At 39.2% G+C, this 16,460-nt stretch overlaps 3 protein-coding genes across 4 annotated transcripts in view; all 3 read left to right on the top strand.

Annotated features, from left to right (window-relative positions):
- The window catches only part of CFAP70 (cilia and flagella associated protein 70), an 84,946-nt gene extending 80,247 nt beyond the window's left edge, over positions 1-4,699 (top strand). The window contains 2 exon segments of the mRNA XM_011355228.2: positions 3,118-3,165; positions 4,573-4,699. Coding sequence (XP_011353530.1) covers positions 3,118-3,165; positions 4,573-4,653 — 129 coding nt within the window. The 3' untranslated portion in view covers positions 4,654-4,699.
- A 1,234-nt stretch (positions 4,700-5,933) lies between these two features.
- Positions 5,934-9,217, top strand: MRPS16 (mitochondrial ribosomal protein S16). Its single transcript, XM_011355227.2, has 3 exons — positions 5,934-6,146; positions 6,614-6,874; positions 7,361-9,217. Exons 1-3 carry the CDS (start codon positions 6,134-6,136, stop codon positions 7,492-7,494), a joined length of 408 nt encoding a protein of 135 aa, XP_011353529.1. The 5' UTR covers positions 5,934-6,133; the 3' UTR covers positions 7,495-9,217.
- Positions 9,218-9,756: 539 nt separating this feature from the next.
- Positions 9,757-15,087, top strand: DNAJC9 (DnaJ heat shock protein family (Hsp40) member C9). 2 transcript variants are annotated; one of them, XM_011355225.2, is made up of 5 exons: positions 9,759-10,053; positions 10,205-10,345; positions 10,942-11,196; positions 13,031-13,117; positions 13,710-15,087. In XM_011355225.2, exons 1-5 carry the CDS (start codon positions 9,874-9,876, stop codon positions 13,827-13,829), a joined length of 783 nt encoding a protein of 260 aa, XP_011353527.1. In that variant the 5' UTR covers positions 9,759-9,873; the 3' UTR covers positions 13,830-15,087. The 2 variants fall into 2 exon arrangements, with proteins under 2 accessions (XP_011353528.1, XP_011353527.1); XM_011355226.2 differs by lacking the exon at positions 10,205-10,345 and having other exon boundaries at positions 9,757-10,053.
- The last annotated feature ends 1,373 nt before the right edge of the window (positions 15,088-16,460 follow it).

The following is a 16,460-nucleotide window of genomic DNA, read 5'->3' as shown; positions in this document are numbered from 1 at the left end:
GAGGAGAACATATCATTTTTGTGGTATTCCTGCTAAAAATTCTAACCTGAAATGAAGAAAAATCAGATAAAAATTGTGGAATATCTTACAAAATAACTCTCCTATACTCTTCTGAAATGCTAATGTCATGAAACATAAAATCTTAAGAATTGTTCCAGACTAAAAGAAACTGAAGACATGAATACTGAATGCAAGGCATGATCCTGGATTTTCTTTTGTTGTAAAAGACACTGGGATATTTGGAAAAATCAGAATGAGATCTATAGATAGATAATAGTATTGTATTTATACTAATCTCCTGATTTTGATAGTTGTACTGTATTATGTAAGAGAATGTCCTTAATTTTAGAAAACACATACTGAAGTCAAATTGTATCAGGTCTCCAATTTACTCTCAAGTGGTTCAGGAAAAATTAAAATACATACTTGTGTGTTTGTGTGTGTGTGTGTGTGTGTAGAGGGACAAGAGAACTATTCTTGCAACTTTTCTTTAATCTGAAATTAAGCCAAAAAATTTAAAAGTTAATTCCTTAAGATAATGCAAATTAACACCACAGTGCACACCCACTATAACAGCTTAAATCAAAAAGACTGACAATACCAAGTATTGACAAGGATATAGAGAAACTGGAACTCTCACCTGTTGCCGGCAGGGTTGCAGATTAGTACAACCACTTTGGAAAACTGTTTGGCAGACCTTTAAAAAGTTAACCTGTACTTACTATACATCCCAGCCATTTCACTTCTTGGTATCTAGTCAAAAAAAGTGAAGACATATGTCCACACAAACATTTCCCCATTTCATTGCAGAATTTAATAAGAGCCAAAGACTGGGAATGTTCTGAAAGTCTGTCAGTGAATGGATATACAAAATGTGTAATATTAACACAAATGGAATACTACTCAGCAATAAAAATGAAAATCTGATTTATGCAACAATACAGATGAGCCTCAAAAACATTATGCTAAGTGAAAAGCAAGGCACAGAAGATTACATATTATATAATTCCATTTATATGAAGTTAAGAAAACTGAGACAAAAACAGATCAGTTGTTCTCTAGGGCAGAGGGTGAGAATGGGGATTGACTGCAAATAGGCATAAGGAACTTTTGGGGAGTAACAGAAATCTTATAAAACTAGACTGTGGTGATGCTTGCACAACTGAACCTTAAAATTAGTGAATTTGTGGTATGTAAAGTATATCTCAATAAAGCTATTTTTAAAAGACTATATAGTCCCCTCCCTCCCCAAGTGAGGAACATATGGACTATTTAATAAATAGTGGTAGAGAAACTGGCTATCCATACGAAAAAAAATTAGTTCCTTACTTCATAACACCAGACACAATTTCAGCTGGTTTAAAGACCTAAATCTTTTTTTTTTTTTTAAACATATTAGATGACTGGTTTACTACAAAAAGTTATAACTCAGGAACAGCCAGATGGAAGAGACGCATAAGGCAATGGGTGTGGGAAAGGGTGCAGAACTTCCATGTTAAAGACCTAAATCTTAAAACTTTAAACTGTTTAGAAGAAAATATAGAGAACACCTCTATGCCCTCAGAGTATACAAAGTTTCTTGTGAATGTAATAACACAAAGCAAAAATAAAATGTCAATCAATTAACAACTTTAAAATTAGAAACTCATGTATAACAAAAGACACTAAAAGCTTAAGGGCTTCATTATAAATACTTGCAGCATTTATGACTAAGAAAGGATTAGTATCCAGATTATATAAATAGCTACTAAAATAAGAAAAACCCTATAAACAATCTGATTGAAATATACAATTTGCCAAAGTGGGTATTGTAAATGTCAATACATGTAGGAAAAGTTCTACCTCATTAGTAATTATGAAAATGCAATTTAAAATAATGTGACAGAAATTCATACCCATCAGGTTGGCAAAAATTATTCCGATATTACCAACATTTATAAGGATTTTTATAGTTGCTAGTGAATGCAAATTGGTATAACTACTTTGTGGTGCATATGGCACTATGTGGTCACATTCATGCCTACAACTTAGCAACTTTATATTTAGGTACCTTCCTAAGAAAAATACCAGAAGAGGAGTATACGAATGTTTACTGCAGCATTTTCTGTAGTAGCAAAAAAAAATTTACCATTTTTTTTCAAAATTATTTTGGCTGTTCTGGATCCTCATGTCACTTGGGCCTCTGCCTTCCTAAGGTAGAAGTAAAAGGTAAAGATGTGCTGGAAAATGCCCCTGGAATTTAGTGAACTTCAGGTGGGAAAACTTCAAAGTGTAGATATTATAGGAAAGTTTTTTGGGTAATGAAACTTTTGTGAACTAGTAAAAATTTACCATGGACTAACACTGATCAGGAAATTGAACTAGATATTCTCTAAGTTCCCTTCTAGCTTGAACATTTTGTGGTTCTCATATTTATGTATTTAAGCTTTCCCAAGCGACTCTGCATACTCTAATCTGTTATGCACAAACTTGTGAAATATAATAGTAAATTCATATTATTTTCATTTAACTCCTTCATGTAAGGAGTAACTGGAGTAGTAATTGTCTCATCTCATATCCAGATCTACATGAAAGAAATTCCATTATCTGCTTTTTCTAATACATAGAGACAAGATAAAGGTAAAAAGACTTGGGTGCCAGACTGCATTGTTTTAAAACCTAGCTCCTCCCCTTATTAGCTTCATAACCCTGGCAAGATATTTATCCTTTCTGTGCCTAGGTTTTTCTATCTATAACTGGGAATTATAAACAGATATCTCCTAGGGTTGTCTTGAGGACGAAGAATGAAAGTATGTAAAGCACTTAAAACAATGTAAAACAAAACAATGTAAACTACAAAGTAACTATCACATGAGTGTTAGCTATTATTAATATTAACAGAATGGCTTCAATCCTGAGAAGCAAAAAAAGGCCAGGTTATCCTTAAGCTTTTCGAAATGAAGGAGGGATATATATATGCTTTTCCCTACCACAGTTCATTTTCCTGCTTCACCTTTGAATTTAGTTTCTTAACTAAGGTTTGGAATCCTCTGCTTTAGGTAGAAATGTTTGCGGCAATGTACTTTCCCACCATAATGTTTACGATATATCATCATCACCAGCTGCTCTTTTTTTCAGGCTGGACGGCAATTGGAAGCTGAGCAAGCCTACAAGTACACAATGAAGGTATGATGCAGATGCCTCCACTGTTTTTCTACACTGTTCCAGGTTGGGACACTGAGAGGAAGGTTATTTGCTTAATTCAGGACTTTACAAGCACATCATGATGTGAATAATTTTCTAGAGGCTTTTCTCACCATTATGCAATTATCATGGGGCTGCTGAGTTTGGAATAATAACCCACATATTATCATGGGGGATCTTTTTTATACCTCTTGATAGAGAATACAGCTTAATGGAAAGTCAGATGGCCTGGAAGTCGGTAGTTAGAACTGACTTACGCTCCTACTTTTGCAATTAACTTACTGTGTTAACCTCTGGGCCTCATTTTCCTCATGTGTAAAATAAAGGTAGTAGTCTAGTCCAGGAGTCAACAAACTTTTTCTGTAAAGGGCAAAATGGAAATATTTTCGGCTTTGTGGGCGAAATGGTCTTGATCGCAACTACTACACTCTGCCCTTGCAGTGAAAAAGCAGCCATAGATAATACAAAAAACAAATGAGCATGGTTGTTTCAAATAAAACTTTGCTTACAAAAATAGAAAGAGAGCTGGATTTGGCTCTTAAGCAGTGGTTTGCCAACCCCTAGTCTATTCTATCAGTTATGAATTTTAAGTAATTTGACTTGAAAAGACAGTGGCTTAAACAAATTAGGAGTTTTATTTTTCTCATCAACTGAAGAGTCCAGGGCTGGTACAACAGCTCCACAATGTCATCAGAGACCCAAACTCTATCTTTGTGCTCCATCCCTCATAGTTGAAAGACAGCCATTGTAGCTCCAGCCATCATAATCATGTTTCAGACACAATAAAAACAAAAGAGGGGAAAGGACAAAAAGTCATGCTATTTCACCTCCCTTTAATGAACAATGACTATAAACTTGCATTTCATTGGCCACATTGGTCTTAAGACTTCCCCAAGTTGCAAGAGAATCAGGAAATGTGGCTTTTTAGTTGGCTGCATTGCTACATGGCAAAGAATTTTTTTTGTTTGTTTGTTTTAAAGGAGAGACAGGGTATTTAGTAGGCAACTAGATGTCTCTACTACCCATCTAGATTCTAAAATTAAATTCAGGTCTAATGTCTTTGATTCCTTTCCATCACTTGCCAAATAAGGATAGTATATATTAATCAAGATATATTGGGTGATAACATGAATGTTTTAAAAATAAACTTTATAAAGTTATTGTATAAAAAATGCAAACTGTGAATGTTCAGATGAATTTTCTTAAAGTGAACATATCCATGTAACCAGCACAATGTTCTGAGGTCTTTTAATAGAAGTTACATGAAATAGGGAATATAGCCAATTCCACTCCAAGGAACTATGTTCTTTAGCTGTGGCCCCACAAATGAGGGGTCTCCACATAAGTATATCAGCTATGACATGTGTCCCCTTCCTTCCTCTCTTGCAGCTGAAATTGAAAGATGAGGCTCTGCTTGCAGAGATCCACATGGTACAGGAATTGGTTGGCTTTGGCAATCCATCTTTCTGACAGCCTTCCAGCTGAAGAATTTTCTGAGTTCTTTTCCTTCCCAGAGGAATTAAACTCTGGATGCTTCACCACATGATGATGCTTCACCACATGATGATGCTTCACCAGCATGGAGAACAAAAGACTCTTCGCCATAAATAAAAACCCATTCATTTATTTCCATTGGCTATCTTACTGGATGGCTGTTATGGTTCTTTGACTGGTTCACAGTAAACTGGATGACAATACAAATTGGAAATGAGATTCAAAATTCATCAGCGTGGTTCTGGAGTTAAGGTATACTAAGGTATAAATAAGTAAGGAAATATATATAAAATTAAGGGATAGTGGGGTCATTATTAGGGTTTCTGGTCAAAGTTAATTAGGATCAGTCCTGGAGGAAGTCAACGGCTAAGGTCCCTGCCCAGGTTCACTTACTGGGACTTGGGAATTAAGGCATCATTTTCTAAGGTGGAACTAAAGGAAGAAAGGTATGCTGGGTCACTGTATGAGGGCAAAGCGCCTATTGTGGCCAGAACTTTGGATCCAACGATGAACAGAGAACTAGAAAGGTCTTAAGTTGGAAGTACCGACTCCCTCTGACCCACGGGTACCTTAACGGATCTAAAGCACAAGGGCTACACGAAGAGTCCATTACCCTATAATAGATGCAAAACTCCTGACAACTGAGGCCATTATGCTAGGGCTAAAGATGACAAGGAACCCCTGTCGTCCTAGATCACTGCACAGCAAAACTAGGAATAAGGCTCCCCCTCCTTATTTTTCAGAGGAGGAGGTGGAGAGAACAGGAGACATATTAGGAAACTCTATTATCATTTGTAGCCCTTTTCCAGTCGGCCCTAACTATATCTCCTTTATGAAGTCTTCCGGAGGCACCAAGGAAATATCAGGTTCGGCTTCTCCTCTGCTTCCCCAGGACTGTGTACTGACCACCCCTAGTTACTCTGGTGTAACCTCACCGTCTCCCTACCACACTGTGAGCTTCCTGCAGGCAGCGACAGGGCCCTTTCATCTCTGCGTTCTCAGCACTGCGCGTTGGCCTAATAGGTACTCAAAAAACATTTGCTGAAAGGATGGATTTGTGGAGCAGTTCGACGCTTCCCAATACTCCTCACTCCACCACGGACTGACAGGCTAATAAAGGGCGGAAGCACTCCCAGGGTTCGGCCTGCACGGCTACCTCTGGCATACACAAACACTAACGCGTCTGTTTTGCGGCAGTTTAAGTAAGGTACGTTAGAGTTCACCGTGTTGCATTGTGGGAAATGGAGTGCGGAAAATGGAAGGGGCGGGGCTAGTAGGCGATTTTCTTCCAGCTCGGAGGACTTTGGTCTTGGCTCGCGGTCGAGTCAGGGTCCCGTTTCGGCATCGTTGACCCTCCGCGTCCGTCCTCCATCCCGCGCGAGGCGATCCTTGCGGGCGGCGGGACGCTCTGCGGCGCCGCAAGTGGTAACAGGCCTTGGCGCACGCCGGCTACACCATGGTTCACCTCAGTGAGTGAGAGGGGCCCTGACAGACCTTCCGGGCTGTCACGGGAACTAGGGGGACATGGGACCGTGCGGAGCAGCGCTTTCCTAGGCCAGGTGGAGGCAACCCAAACTTGAAACAGCCACAGTGCCTTACGTTTAGTCTCCCTTCAGTTTTTCTCACTTAATCCACCTTGAAAGCCTATGAGATAAATGGCATTCATTTTATCGCTGAAGACAGCTGAGGCTGTGACCTGATCACAGAGCTAGTAAATGGCAGGCTTGTGCTGAGTGGATTGGGAGATGAAGAGGAAGCCATTTCTAACTGGAGCGCATAAGAGGAATTTAACAAAGACGAAGGTATCTAAGCCAGATTGACAAGACTTAGTTGGAAGTAAGGACATTTCTCTGGAGGAAAGGGATTGTTTCATCTACCTCACTTTGTCCATTTTGTGTCCTCGATTCTTTTGTCTGAACCACTTATTTCTCTGCAGCTACTGTCCTCTGCAAGTCCTACCAACGAGGCCACTTAACCATCCGTCTTGCCCTAAGTGGCTGTACCAACCGGCCTTTCTATCGCATCGTTGCTGCTCACAACAAGTGTCCCAGGGATTGCCGTTTTGTGGAGCAGCTTGGCTCCTATGATCCACTGCCTAACACTCATGGAGAGAAACTCGTTGCTCTCAACCTGGACCGTATCCGGCATTGGATTGGCTGTGGGGCCCACCTCTCTAAACCTGTGGAAAAGCTGCTGGGTAACTCGGCTCTAGCCATACCTCATTGAGGGGATTTTAAATTGAAGTCAGTTCCAGGGTGATGGGAATTAAGAATGATTTTTATTACTTCTAGGCTGCTCGGGACTGGAGTGAGAAGTGAAGTTGTGATCTAATTGCCATTTTGAATCTGGAGACCCCTTTTGTGGACTCCTTTATGAGCCTTTTTGGGTGACGAGATTTTATGCTAAAAATGGGAATAGTGTGTCTTGAATGGCTGTCTGTCAGTTTATCTTTTTTTCTAGTAAGGGAAATATTGTTAGAAGGTTGACAACATCAATTGTCGTCTTGTAGTAAATGGAGGGGAGGGAGTTGGGGGAAGAGGTAACAGTATGGAAAGTGAAGAGCATGTTTTAAATCCATTCTATACGTCAGGTCTCTGTTAAACTTCAGTTCTGTGAGGCTGAGATCCCCAAGAAACATTTGCTTGTACTGTGTTTTAATGAATGAAAACCCTATTGCTTTTAGGTCTTTCTGGCTTTTTCCCCCTGCATCCCATGATGATCACAAATGCTGAGAGACTGCGACGGAAACGGGCACGTGAGATCCTCTTAGCATCTCAGAAAACAGATACAGAGGCTGCAGAAACAAAAGCAAGCTGACTTCAATGAGCATAGCAGTGGAGACAAGGTCAAAGTCCTCTTAAAACACTTGTGCAGAGTTTATAGTTTTGTTAGACTTAGAGGTCAATAAATGGAATTTTCTATGTTACTCATGCTCTTTTGGCCTGGCCTGAGCAGGGCCCTGGGAAAAATTTGTTCTTATCGATTACAGAGCTGAGTGTAGGTACTAATTAGCTATTTTAGCCTTCATCTGGAAAAACACAGTGGCTGTGGGATGGGTTGGACTTTTGGGTTGGACAGCTTTACAGTCTGCTGCCTTCCAAGACTTCTGTGCTTCAAAGCCACTAACCATGACCCATCCAAGTAATTCCTTCCTTAATCATTTAGGGTCATCGCACCAGTTCAAGAACACAATTACTTTGTTATATTTGTAATTGCAGATTTATATTGCCTTGCATAACATAATTTACAAAGGTAGATTAGTTATGAGTTTTGGGGGCTGTAATGGTCTATTTTTAAGAATAGAAACTGGAAGAAAGCTAATATTGTAAAGTACCTTTGTACATCTAGGCCCTTTACATGCAAGGTTATTTGTGAGACATAAGGTATCATGAAAACAGGTAGGATTATTTCCATTTTATAGACCAGTAAGCTCAGGTTCAGAGGTGAAAACTTGCCCATGGCCACAGTTTTAATGTTGGCAAAGCTAAAATTTAGATCCCAATATGCCTACCTGGAGAGCCCTTTTCAACATGTAGTATCTGTAGCTGGGCGGGGAAATGAGCAAGTGTGAAGGGCTTTTCAAATGTCCACTTAAAAAGTCAATGATAGAATTGGGTTTAGGTATCATGAATTTGGTAATATAAATGACTATGTGTGCAAAAAAAAAAAATCCCATTATCTGCTTCACCCTAACCTCAGGATATTATAATCACAGGCATGGATTAGGTGGTTTTAATGTACACTGTAGATAATACAGATTTCAAATTCTGGCATAAGGCTAGGATGTAGATTTATAGAGGTGATTCTAAAGCCCTATCAATATACCAACTTATTTTATTCTCTGGGTTTTATATTCCGAGAACAGTGAGCAGCCACCTCAAATTCTGGGTGTTATCAAGGCTCCACCAGGGTTGTTACTGATTGGCCTCCCTTTCTTTGTGGGACTTTGAAGGCACTGCAGGCAGAGAGGAACTGACTTTACTTGGGTTTGATCCTGGATATGGGAAAGCAAAATAATTTGAAAACAAGAACTCTGTAAATTTAAAAGATACTACCCTGGAGAGTTTAGGTCTTGGGAGAAGCTTTAATTGGTAGAGCAGGAGAGAATGTGATTCTGAAAAGTATTGATCATTGAGGGGAACTGATGTGAAATAGGTTAAGGTAAGGTATTATTTTGAGGTACTGAGTTTCTGCTAACTTAGGTATTCACTTTGTCACCTTCTCTGTCCTTTGTCCAAGATCTGTATACACTTATTTTCCTTTGTGAGCTCATCCTTTCCCTGATTTCCAAAGTTTTCTCTAGTCTCACTATGTCTTGGATGATTACATCAGCCTGTCCTGCTACCACCTTCAAATCTAACATACTCAAAATTCATCTCTGCACTTTAGAAAGCATTAACAACAGTAACAAACAACTTTTGCTTTGGCAGCATATATTATTAAGATGAAGGTTGAAGGTGATTCAGGAGGTGAATAGGCGTGATTCTGTAATAAATGTCAAACCTACGAATCTTATCAGATAAAATTTTTTTTAAAGACCGGTGTTTTGTGCTTTTTGTTTAATATATTTTTTTTCTGGTAGGGCTCAGGGGAAAGAACCTACCAGCAGACCCACCCCGTAGGTTGCAAAATTATTTGGGCCTTAGAGCTCTATGTCCTCTCATCAGGATCATCTCTGAGAAAGAACAAATCTATTTAACCAATGTTCTTTGGAAATAAACATGTATATGAACCACGTGAAATTGCCAAATGTCGATGTTATGCTGCTGTTTTTACTTAAAAAAAAAAAAAAAAGCAATGTATAGGTTCAGCCTAATATGGACATTCCATGTATTACTGAAAAAGGTTCTGCGCTGGGACATGGAGGAGAAGCGAGACGCCAGAGTTCCCCAGTACGCGGAGGAGAGCCTGGAGGGGGGGTGGGGCGTGGAGGCTACCGGACTAGTTCCGTTCCCAGCCGAAGGAGGCTCCCGCACCACTGCTCGCTCTACTCGACTTCAACCCTGGCAGACGCTAGCTTTTCCACGCCCCACTTTGCAGCCGCCGTAAAGTGCGGCGTCGTGGCCGCGACTATTGTGACGCAGGCGCCTCGGGTTTTTTGCGCGGGAAAAGGGAAGCAGTTCGGACTTCTAGCCAGTGTCCCTGAGGTCCGCTTTTTTCGTGGAGTCCGCCTTCAGCTCCGCACCTCTGCCAGCCATGGGGCTGCTGGAGCTGTGCGAGGAAGTGTTCGGCACAGCCGACCTTTACCAAGTGTTGGGTGTGCGGCGTGAGGCCTCGGACGGCGAGGTCCGACGCGGCTACCACAAGGTGTCCCTGCAGGTACACCCGGACCGGGTGGGCGAGAGCGGCAAGGAGGACGCCACCCGCCGCTTCCAGGTACGCGAGTGCCCACGCCGCCTACGCCTGGGCTTCTGATTGGCCTCGCCCGGGTGGAGTGCGCGGAACCTGGCGTTTTCTAATCTTTATTTCTCGCGGTGCGGTTTCTGTGAGAGGGGCAGGAGTGACTTGCAGGCTCTTTCCCTCGCAGATCCTCGGGAAAGTCTATTCTGTTTTGAGTGACAAAGAGCAGAGAGCAGTGTACGATGAGCAGGGAACGGTGGACGAGGATTCTGATGTGCTCAATCAAGATCGAGACTGGGAAACGTATTGGAGGTTACTCTTTAAAAAGGTAGAGGACTCCGGAGACTTCTTTGTGACTATTATCATTCAGTCAACAAACGTTTATTGAATGCCTCTAAAGTCTCGCATTTTGTGCTTTGTAGGAATGAGGAATTTCTGTTTAGTCTCGAAATATAAATAACACTGGCGTTTCTCAGGAGATAATATACTGTAATCTTTGAAGAAAAATAATTTAAACCTTAGGTTGAACCATGTGTTTTCGTATGTTCACACATACTTATTGAAATGAGTCTTTAATTACCTATTGATTTAGAGTGATTGTAGTGAAAAGAGGGGATTTAATTTTTTACAACATGTGCTATATTTTACATATCCAAATGTAAGTCCTGAGTGTTTTTCTGGGTCCCTTCCCATCTTTGGAAACTCCACTTAAATTTTCCTGGTCTGTGGTTAGCAGTTGTGAAGGTTGGACTAGGGAGAACTCTGGAAAAGCTTTGGCATAGAAACGTTGATTTCTTGCAACTATTTCAACTCAAGCACCTGTTGTATTTGGGAAGAAATATTTCAACGCCTAAGTCTAGTTTTACTAGTATACATTTTATTTAAAATTATCAAAGTTAAAGCATATATCTCTTATTTATTTAGATATCTTTAGAAGACATTCAAGCTTTTGAAAAGACATACAAAGGTTCTGAAGAAGAGCTGGCTGATGTTAAACAGGCCTATCTGGACTTCAAGGGGGACATGGATCAGATCATGGAGTCTGTGCTGTGTGTACAGTATACAGAAGAACCCAGGATAAGGAATATTCTTCAGCAGGCCATCGATGCCGGAGAGGTCCCGTCATATAATGCCTTTGTCAAAGAATCGAAGCAAAAGATGAATGCAAGGAAAAGGAGGGTAAGATTTTGAATGCTATTTATTACTTATATCTTGAATGCTTCCAAAAAGAATTTGAGGATATTTGCAATAATGGAAATATAGATAAGACTGCTGAAATAAGGAGAAAGATTAATTTGCTATGTAGTTCTCATCTAATAAAATGAGCATACGCTCATCAAGAGAAACTTTATTTTTCTTAGTATGTTGTGCTCAAGAGGATTTGTCTGTGTAGATTATTTAACTAATATCATTTTCAAGTAACACTGAAATATCCTTCATATGGGCCAATTCCTGAGGCATTTCTCAGGAGACAGTAATGTAGTCGAGATACATAGGCTAGACAATGGTTCTCACATGGTTAAGGGGTGAGGAGAAGGTGCGAGAGACTTTTTTAAAAAAGCTGTGTCTTGGTATTACAGGTTACTTTGCTCTTGCCCAGTTTCTTGAGTTGGGCCCAGATTACACATTTTTTAAACAAACTATTTAGTTTATTTTAATTGTGTCTTTTAAAATACACTTTGAGGGAAAACTTTTGTGGAGAATCAGGATTGAAGTCTGTGTGCCCTTTACATGCATATTAAACTATGGAGTTGGTTGGGGTAAGGATGATGACAGGAGATAGGAGCTTAGGGACAGCTGGGGTTCTGGGAGGAAGTAGATTCAAAGTAGCAAACATCTGTGCCTCTGATCAATGGTTACTGGTACCGAAGTAACCATTGCCTCAACCTGGCTTTCATAATGGGAGCTCCATGGAGAGCGGATGGTGTAAGATTTTAGACCTTTGATTGGTACCTGAGGTGAATACCTTATTTTATATGGCTGAACTGGGAGTGGAGGTAGCTCTACAGCTTTTAGATATAAGATGCATGGAAGGGAAAGCTGACATGTGTGTTGAGTTGAGAGAAGTGGAATGTATCAGGATCATCATTTTGATTCATAAGCTACATCTGATTAGATTCAAACTGACAGTTTAAGTCAGTAATCATTTTCTCAGGTGAAGCTGAGCACAGCTGTATTCAGTATTTGGATATTAGCTTGAGAAACTTTCCTAGAGTTTTGGGAAAGAGATTTTAGCAAACTTAGGGAGGGGGATAGAGTATTAAAACAAAGCAATTGGAAACAAGTCTGTAGACACTGGAAACTTTATGTCTTTATTGGAATAACAAGGTTCTAATGTGTTATCGTTCCCAGTATTAATAGTATTTACTGCTATTTAGAAAATTCACTGAGGGTTGGGGCCTTTTAATAGTCTTAATTGTTGCCCTGAAAGAATAAAACGAACTTACCTTTCCCAAGGTATCCTTGTGGTATTTTGGCATCAGTGCTCTAGGAAAATTTGGCAAAAGAAGGCGGCTTTGAAGTCGGGTAAAGAAAGGTTAAAACTGAATTTGCTAGTGTTTATTCTGATTACTTAGGGGGAATTTTAAACCAGGGTTGCTTTCAAGGCTGCCACTAGTCACCTGTAGTAAATTGGGTTTCCAGAGGAGGAATCTGAGGTGCCTCTGTCCTGGAAATATTTTTGAGAGCATCTTTGGTTGTGACCTTTCTTAACTTCCCTTGCATTTTATTTTTTTTTCCTCTTACCACGTGGTTTATTAATACCAAACAATGTGCTACCCCTAGCAAGTAGTAATGGCAAAAACTCGGAAATGCTTATTGGAATCAGAGGATATATTGCTTGCATTCAGCAATTTTGCTTTTTAATAAATGACATACTTGTGAAATTTTATCCTTTTTATCTGTATAATCCTCAAATTGAAAGGGTCTTGTCATAGATTTGGTTTTGGCAAAGAGGGTGTATTTTTATCATTTGCTAGGTTGCCATGGAGTCTCATATGAGTTTCTCGTTTAGGCGCAGGAAGAGGCTAAAGAAGCAGAAATGAGCAGGAAGGAGTTGGGACTTGATGAAGGAGTAGATAACTTGAAAGCAGTCATTCAGGTAAACTTGGCACACTGTGAAGGTTGCCGCCATTTCTTTCATGTTCTGATTCTTACTGCTAATGTTTTCTTTGAAGTATATGTATAGTGTCGTGGGGTTTTTGTGTGTGTTTGTTTGTTTAAGACAGTGGTCCCCAACCTTTTTGGCACCAGGGAACAGTGCTCCTATGAGAATCTAATGCCTGGTCATCTGAGGTGGAACTGAGGCGGTGATGCTAGCGCTGGGGAGCGGCTGCAAATACAGACGAAAGTTCGCTGGCTCACTCATTGCTCACCTCCTGTTGTGCAGCCCGGTTCCTAACAGGCCATGCACCAGTACTAGTTGGGGGCCCCTGTTTTAAGACATAATTCACGTACCGTATATTCATCTTTTTAAAGTGTACAATTCATTGGTTTTTGGTATATTCATCAAGTTGTACAACCATCAGCATTATCTGATTCCAGAACATTTCATTACCCTAAAAAGAAACCCCTTACCCATTAGCAGTCAGCTCCCCATTCTCCCTTCCCATCAGCCCCTGGCAACGACTAAGTACTTTTGTCTCTGTGGATAGTCTTGCGTTTTGAAAGCTTGTGTTTTAACTCTCAAACAGAGCAGACAAAAGGATCGACAAAAGGAAATGGACAATTTTCTGGCTCAGATGGAAGCAAAGTACTGCAAGCCTTCCAAACGAGGAGGGAAAAAAACAGCTCTCAAGAAAGAAAAGAAATAATGAAACTTTCTCTTCAAAAGTCGTTAGGTATTAATTGGTGCCATTATAGGCAAGGTACAGTCAAGATTTGAAGACAAAAGTTAATCCAACCCTTGAGAAGAGTTGTCTTTACTGCTTAAATTATTCAGATTTATTATGTAACCCAGAATCTCTCAACCTGATCTTAGTATATTCTAGAAATTCCAACTTTCTGTGAAGTCCTCAAAGGAAAGAATTTGGTGGTGATAATTGAGGGAAGAGGAGGAGGTTGGTATACTTCCAGACAGCACTTCTTTCTGTGGATCTTCTGTACAAGAAACTCTTATCTAGAATGCTGGTCTGTCCTTTACCAGTTGTCATTTTGCCACACAGGAGTGAGCTGCAGAGTATTCAGAGTGATGTGCATGTTTATTAGGACAGGTACTGTACCTAGTTAGAATGCCTTCAAAACACTGGCTGGACATCTGTCTTCCAAATACTTGACAGTTTGCTTTTAGTCTTAATATTCTCGAATATACCCTCTGTCCTTTTTGTTTTACTCAACTAGGCTCTGTACTCTTTGCTTGAAGTACAAAATAAACAGGTGTTCACATTACTTCAGGCATCTTTATAAGACTTATACATGATTAAATAAACAAGTAAAAAAATGACAAGTTTTAAATTATCATTGGTATACTTCATTTGTAAAATTTAATAATAAAAATAGTCCAGTGATCATTTAAAATATGATCTAGAAAAAATACGAATGGTGTTTAGAGAAGAGAGAAGAAAAGTCCTAGTCAGCATTACAGGAGTTAGCCCAGTTTAAGTAGCATAAAGAGATGTTGTAATACTGCCTGAATGTCATTAAGCAGGTCACTGAACTTGTTGGAACTTGTTTTCTCATTTATGAAAGGGCTGATGGATTTTGGGTAAATGACTTCTTAGAGGCACTTTCCGACTCTTAACTCTAACTTTGAAAGGCAAGCCATCTTGATCCAGTGGTTTTTTTTATTGTGCACACATGGCATTGATTTCTGAGAATAGTACATATATTTTCACTTTAACATTTAGTTGAATTGGTATGTATTTATTACAATATATGAAAGTTTTGTAGGGACTGTTCAATTTAAAATCTGATTTGTAGGCTAATATAGTCAATACCATATGCATAAAACAAGCCTTCTGTTACTAAGCTTTATGTATCAATTTATGTGAGGTAAGCATGTGACACGTTTTCAGTTTGTGATTACAAACAGGTTAAAAAATACTCTTCAATTGTATTAAAAATATAATTTAATGCAGGTTGCTCGAAGCATCTGTCTTCATATGATAGCATTAGCACACTAGTATAATAGAAAATTACCCCAATTTATGATCGTTTGTATTTATCTACTCTAAAGATTAACAATAAGATCTAAAACTGGTATGATCATCAGAATTAAAGTTCAATGAAATTTAAATAAATTTAAGCCATAGTTAAAACCATTGCTGCATTCATGAGTACACTCAGGAAAAGATCCAAGGTAAAATCAGAAGAACACCACAGTTCTCTACTTCTGCTCTTAGGATGTGTTTATACTAAACTAGGGTTTTGGGTTTCTGAAATTTTAAGGAATTGCATCTGGCAATAAGAATTGCTTTCTGCTTTCTTAGTAGAAAGATTCTATAAATTTTTTAATTGACTTAGAACTGCAGAAGAAAACTGGCAAGTTGAGTTTAATATTTGTAAAAAAAAATATGACCACTAAAAAGTACTTTAAGAAAAAAAAAGAAGCATAACCTGATATCAAGCAGGCATTGTGAAGTTGAGCTGGCACAGCCGAAATAAATATATGCATGATTTTACATGTTACTTTACACCAGTGTTCAACATTTATGTTTTTAGTTACCCCTTCCACTTTATCTGCCTGTGTGATTAAATATCTAAAGAGAAAGCTTTAGGAATGACATCTGTTTGATGAGTACCTCAGATTTTTAACAGCACTATCTCTTAAAAATGAGTTAAAACTGAGTACAACTCTCCATATATTAATACAAGCAGAAGTATTCGAAAGCCAGTGATAATGTTATCAAATAATCATTTGCTGCTTTTTGTGTATGTATAGTCTCATAGAATCACATAATGATTGAACTGATCATTGTTAACAGACAACATGAGCAGTGATTTGGGGGTAATTATTCATTTGTTAAATCTTTGGGTACAAACTTTACTGTCCATTGGAATAGGTTCACTTATGCTGAAAGAAAACAGTAACTGGAGATAGAAACATTACCCATGTAATCTTTGGCAGATACTCTTTTCTTCTCAGTCAGTTGTACCAGAATAACTCTTCGTGAAGATGGTTTCAGGTTGTCTCTTGTATATAAGCTCTGCATCACACGATGAGTGAACACTGATTCATCAAATCTTCCCATATGTCCCCTGCAGCCTGAAGCAGATTCTTGCCCTATGGTCCCTGCCTGGTTCTAGAGACTGGTCCACCTCTGTTTTGAGATTTTGTAGACCCATGTAACTGAGGACCTGTCAGACAAAGATGACATTATAGAGTCACATTAATAGTCTATATTTGGTAATCTCAAATTCTTACCTAAGGGCTTTTTCCTCCAATAAATTTGGAGACTGGGACTAAGTAGTAGAATGTATTTACCAAGGCAATAAAAAAACCTTAG

The sequence above is a fragment of the Pteropus vampyrus genome, unplaced genomic scaffold, assembly GCF_000151845.1.
Source record: "Pteropus vampyrus isolate Shadow unplaced genomic scaffold, Pvam_2.0 Scaffold20, whole genome shotgun sequence".
Taxonomy (NCBI): domain Eukaryota; kingdom Metazoa; phylum Chordata; class Mammalia; order Chiroptera; family Pteropodidae; genus Pteropus; species Pteropus vampyrus.
The sequence above is the reverse complement of the archived record's forward strand: the minus strand, read 5'-3'. Positions and strand labels throughout refer to the sequence as shown.